This window comes from Cavia porcellus, unplaced genomic scaffold (assembly GCF_034190915.1).
Source record: "Cavia porcellus strain 051 isolate PalLab524CR breed Dunkin Hartley unplaced genomic scaffold, mCavPor4.1 scaffold_6, whole genome shotgun sequence".
Taxonomy (NCBI): Eukaryota; Metazoa; Chordata; class Mammalia; order Rodentia; family Caviidae; genus Cavia; species Cavia porcellus.
The window spans coordinates 49,412,968-49,417,650 of NW_026947489.1; the positions used below are offsets into that span (position 1 = coordinate 49,412,968).

At 42.5% G+C, this 4,683-nt stretch overlaps 1 gene segment (V, D, J or C); it reads left to right on the forward strand.

The window, feature by feature from the left end:
• The first annotated feature begins 1,911 nt into the window (after positions 1–1,911).
• Positions 1,912–2,953, forward strand: LOC134476254 (T cell receptor beta variable 4-2-like). The segment is given in 2 exon segments: positions 1,912–2,460; positions 2,571–2,953. Coding segments are annotated over 2 exon segments (417 nt in total).
• The last annotated feature ends 1,730 nt before the right edge of the window (positions 2,954–4,683 follow it).

Consider the following 4,683-nt stretch of genomic DNA (forward strand, 5'->3'; position numbering starts at 1 on the left):
AAAACCATTTAGTTAAATTTTAAGCCATGTAACTTTGCAAACTTTATACATTAGAAGAATATTATGCTTTCCTTCTGACTCAACACATCCCTAGTTAAAAAAATCTAAATAATGAGTCTATTGAATTAAATAATAGGTAATTATCCTTCTGGCCGCAACATAAATTTATAAAATCATAACCTAATTGTAACCATAGTCATATAGTTCCTATTACAGTTTGACAAAAAATATGGCTGTGATAATAAAGAGATATTAGAAATCATTTAAGGATAATGTATCATTTCATTTTTTTTATTTGTATCTTCAGTGTTTTAGAATAAAATCCAATACGGGTATTGCAGCACACTTTAAGAAAGAAGATATTTCCATAACTAAATGGTCAAAAATCACGTAGCTTATACAGTACAGGAGTGATCATAATGAGATATCACAACTGCAACTATCCTTAGATTGATAGCCACCTGAGGAATAGAGAGGCTAGTTTGGTTTCCAATACTTTACAAGTGAGTGGGGCTTTGGAGGTCACTTCATTGCAGGTTTGTTTGTTTTTTTTTTTTTTTTTTTTTTTTTTGGTTTTGCATGAGAAAATATGTTTTCATATATATGAAGTAATGTTGATTTTTTTCTTAAACATCATTTGAAATACATTTTTATTCTCCAGTGGCAATCTGTCAATACATTTAATTGCCTTAGTAAAATAGAACTCTTGTCGGTGAAAATGTTGATGTTTTGATACTCCTTTCTGGCTGCTGCCCAGTGAGAATTTGTGGAGCAAATGAAGCATGGCTGTGAGCTCCACAGTGTTAGCTAACTAAAATCTGCTCCTCTCCTGCTAAGGATCCTGACCTGCCAATCTCTATGACATAAAACAGAGTGTCTAGGGGTGTGGGGTCCTGAAGTTGTTGCAGACACTATCTGTTGATTTCTTCCTTTCCTCACTGCCCTGGATTTTCAAACCTTCTCAGCTCTTTCCCTCTCTGCACTATGTGGGACCAGTTTTGGATTTACGGCAGAGGGATGTGTGACTCTGGGGATATGCTGCTTTGGGCATAGGGAGTCCCAGAACTCTAGGAAACCTCTGAGGGTGGGGCAGGATGAAGAGGAAGTGAGTGGAGTTTGTGGCCCACGGAGATGAAGGTCTCACATCAGGTGGACTTTGAGTGTGGACAGAGATGCTAATACCAGGTTCAAACTGATTCCGTTTTGTTTTGCATCCATGCCTTGTGTTGTCATTAAGTATTGTAGAGCATTTCTGTGTGATTTTAAAAAATGTGATGTTTAAATTTTAAAAAAATTTATTATAGTGGAAGACACATTGCCATGAATCCACCTCAAAGTACTCCCCTTGCTTCAAACACAGGTACCCCATTTTTCTTGCCCATTTCTGGAGCACTTCTGAATGTCCTCTTTCCTGAATGTTTTTAATTGCATTGTCCTGAATGCCTCAATACTCTCAATTGATCCAGAACATTTATCTTTCATGGTTACCCTCGGCGGGAACCAGAATTTTCACAGTGCCAGAGTCAGTGAATAAGGTGAGTGAGGGCACAATGCATTATTTTTATTCAAAAGAAATTACAATAAATGTTTTAAATGAATTAAGGTCATATTGATCGCCACGAAAAGACACTCATCCACAAAAGAGGATTTCCAGAACTGCTTCAGAGTGACAAGAATTATTAGGTCCAAAGGGAAAGAGTATTTTGAAGGGGATTAATGACAACATGTCCTTTATGCTGCAGTGTTTTTTTTTTTTTTTTAAATTTAAGCATTCACTGCGTTTTTAAATCACACATTGTGTGTTTGCTCTAAACCTAGCCAATAACCTCAATTCAGGGTCTGGCATGGCCTTTCTGTGCTTCTCCTAGTGTCTTCCTCAGTGATTGGCTCTTGTCTCATCAGAGGCATACAACTCAAATTCAAAAGTGCTGAATGGAACCTTGTTTGATGAATCATCTCCCATCCACAATTTTATGCATCAGCTAAGATATAGTGTTTGATTATGTTGTCCCCTGTAACTGAGCAAGGAAAGAGGGAAGTTAACTGAAGAGTAAATAGTCTGGCTCTGAAAGGGGTCTCAGAAGGGAGGGTAACAGAGGGAGGAGCTATATAATGAGGATGGCAACTAAGAGCAAAAGGGCAGTGTCATGAATACCACTGAGGACTAACAACCTGGTGCTGGTCTTTTTGTATTCATCCTTATTGATCCCAGCCTGTCCAGTGCAAATGCACCACTTATCAGAATGCAGAGAGGGTGTAAAAATGGAAAGAAGAAGCATCCACTGGATGGGGACCGCTGGGGACAGTGATGTAACAGGTAAAACCACCAATCAGGGTCATGGAAGTCAATTCTAGCTTCCTCACCCAGGCTATGCTTCCTAGACGACGCCCATCTGAGACCGGACTCCACCATGAGCTTCAGGCTTCTCTGCAGTGTGACCCTCTGTCTCCTGGGTGTAGGTGAGTTTGGGTTCCAGTGGCAAGTCCCTGGACTACATGCTTGTTCCTGAGGGTTGCAATATTAACTTTTCACTAGGTTCTCTCTGAGTTTTGTTTCTTTTTCCCCACAGTCCCCATGAACACTACAATTATCCAGACACCAAGATATCTGGTTATGGGAACAGCAAACAAGAAGTCTTTAAAATGTGAACAACATCTGGAACATAATGCCATGTACTGGTATAAACAGAATGCTAAGAAGCCTCCAGAGCTCATGTTTGCTTACAACTATCAGCAACTGGTCCAAAATGAGACAGTGCCTAGCCGCTTCTCACCTTGGTGCTCAGAAAAATCTCACATCTACCTTAACTTGACTGCCTTGCACCCAGAAGATTCAGCAGTGTACCTCTGTGCCAGCAGCCAAGACACAGCCCTGCAGAGCAACTGCCTTCCTGTGCACAAACCTGTGGGTCCCCGGGGGAGCTTTGGGGGCAAATGAGGGCTCTGATGCAGATTTCCTGTAGGGTTTCATGGTAAACCATTATGCAAACCATAACACAACTTGCTGTCTCAACCGTCGTGGTGACTATATTTTAAGAACATACTCAGAATATGGAGTTTATTTTCTTGTATGTGACTCTGCTCTGTTAAGTAATAAAAAAAAACACTCTTGAATACAGTGTTTATTAATGCCTTTCTAATTGTGAAATAAAACAATCCTGCAATAAGCAGATTCTTTGGTTTACAAATAAGATGTTGTCCTTAGAGGATTTCACTGTACATTCCAGAAACCACTATTTTGAGTCTCTTATTCCCACAAATCAAGGACTGTGGCCACCTACAGCGAGGCAGCACTGAGCTTAGGGAATCAAAGAAGAAACTTCTGGGCAAGGGTTCCAGGCCTGGCTGCAGCTGCAGAGGACAGTAAGAGATTTCCCTTGGGAAATGGATTGAAAGTGTGTACTGTTCTGTCTTCACCAGTTCTATTGCAGTTCTCTAAATTCTAATTTTTTCCCATTATTGTGGCTTTGCTGTTTTCTAATTTCTCTCTCTCTCTCTCTCTCTCTCTCTCTCTCTCTCTCTCTCTCTCTCTCTCTGTCTGTCTCTCTCTCCCCTCATTTTCTTTCATCTGAAGGGAGACCCTGAGCTCTAGTCTACATCAGTGTGCTGTGTCTGTACAGATGCTCTCTCTGAACCTGGGGATGCTCAGAATGTGGCTGTCTGCTCCCATCCATTCAGTGGAGAGCTCACTCTATCCACGCTCCCCTGCTTACTCTGAAATGTCTCTGCTGATTTTGTGCCTTAGATCCTCACTGGAATATTGAGCAACACCGAGATTTGTGGGGTGAACTACCCACTTTTGTCCCTGTATTCTTCAAATTCTAAATAGTCAGGCCCAGAGAGCTTCTGCAATGAGATCTTGCACTGGCTGTTAGCGAAGAGAGTGGGTTCTGCTATTTCTTGCAGGCCTTACACACTGGCTTGCTGTCCTGAGCCCTGTAGTATTAGTGAGTCGCCATCACTATCACTATTTAACATAAGCTGCACACTTCAGGACACTCTGGGTCCACCCTTGGGGCATCTCATGTCCCAGACTGAGTGCTGATTCCTGTTTTCATTTAGTACCCTTGAGTCTGTGGGTGCAGCACAGCCTGTGACATCACCAGATTTCTTCCTTTGCACTGCTAACAACCAGAGTCCCAACTGAGACACACCTTAGACTTGTGAGACCCTACCATCTATAGAATCCTCCCCTGCTTGGTGATCGTTGGTCTCATGGGGGCAGGTGAGTCCTGGGTGTGCCTACAGTTTCCCATTCTGCCTCTTCTAGGGGTGCTTCCAATCCTTCGTCTCATTGTCATTTTGCTGTCTGTCTCCACAGGACATGGCACCAGGGGTCAAGCCAACTCCCAGACACAAGATCACTGAGATGGGACAGCTGTGACTCAGAGGTGCGATCCCATTTCTGGCACCTGTACATCTATTGGTACCAACAGATTACAGAAAAGGGAATGGAGTTCATGGTTTATCTATACAAGGAACAGAGGGAGCAAGCCAGCTTTTTCTAGGATCAGTTCTCATCTGGGCAGTCACAAGAGTCGCACTCCATTATGAAGATCCTGCCCTTGCAGCTGGGAGACTTGGCCATGTATCTCTGTGCCAGCAGTGCAGCCACAGCCTCACACAGGCATTTCCTGTCCCTACAAATACTCAGTAGCTCCTCCTCTCCTCAGGCATTGAGCA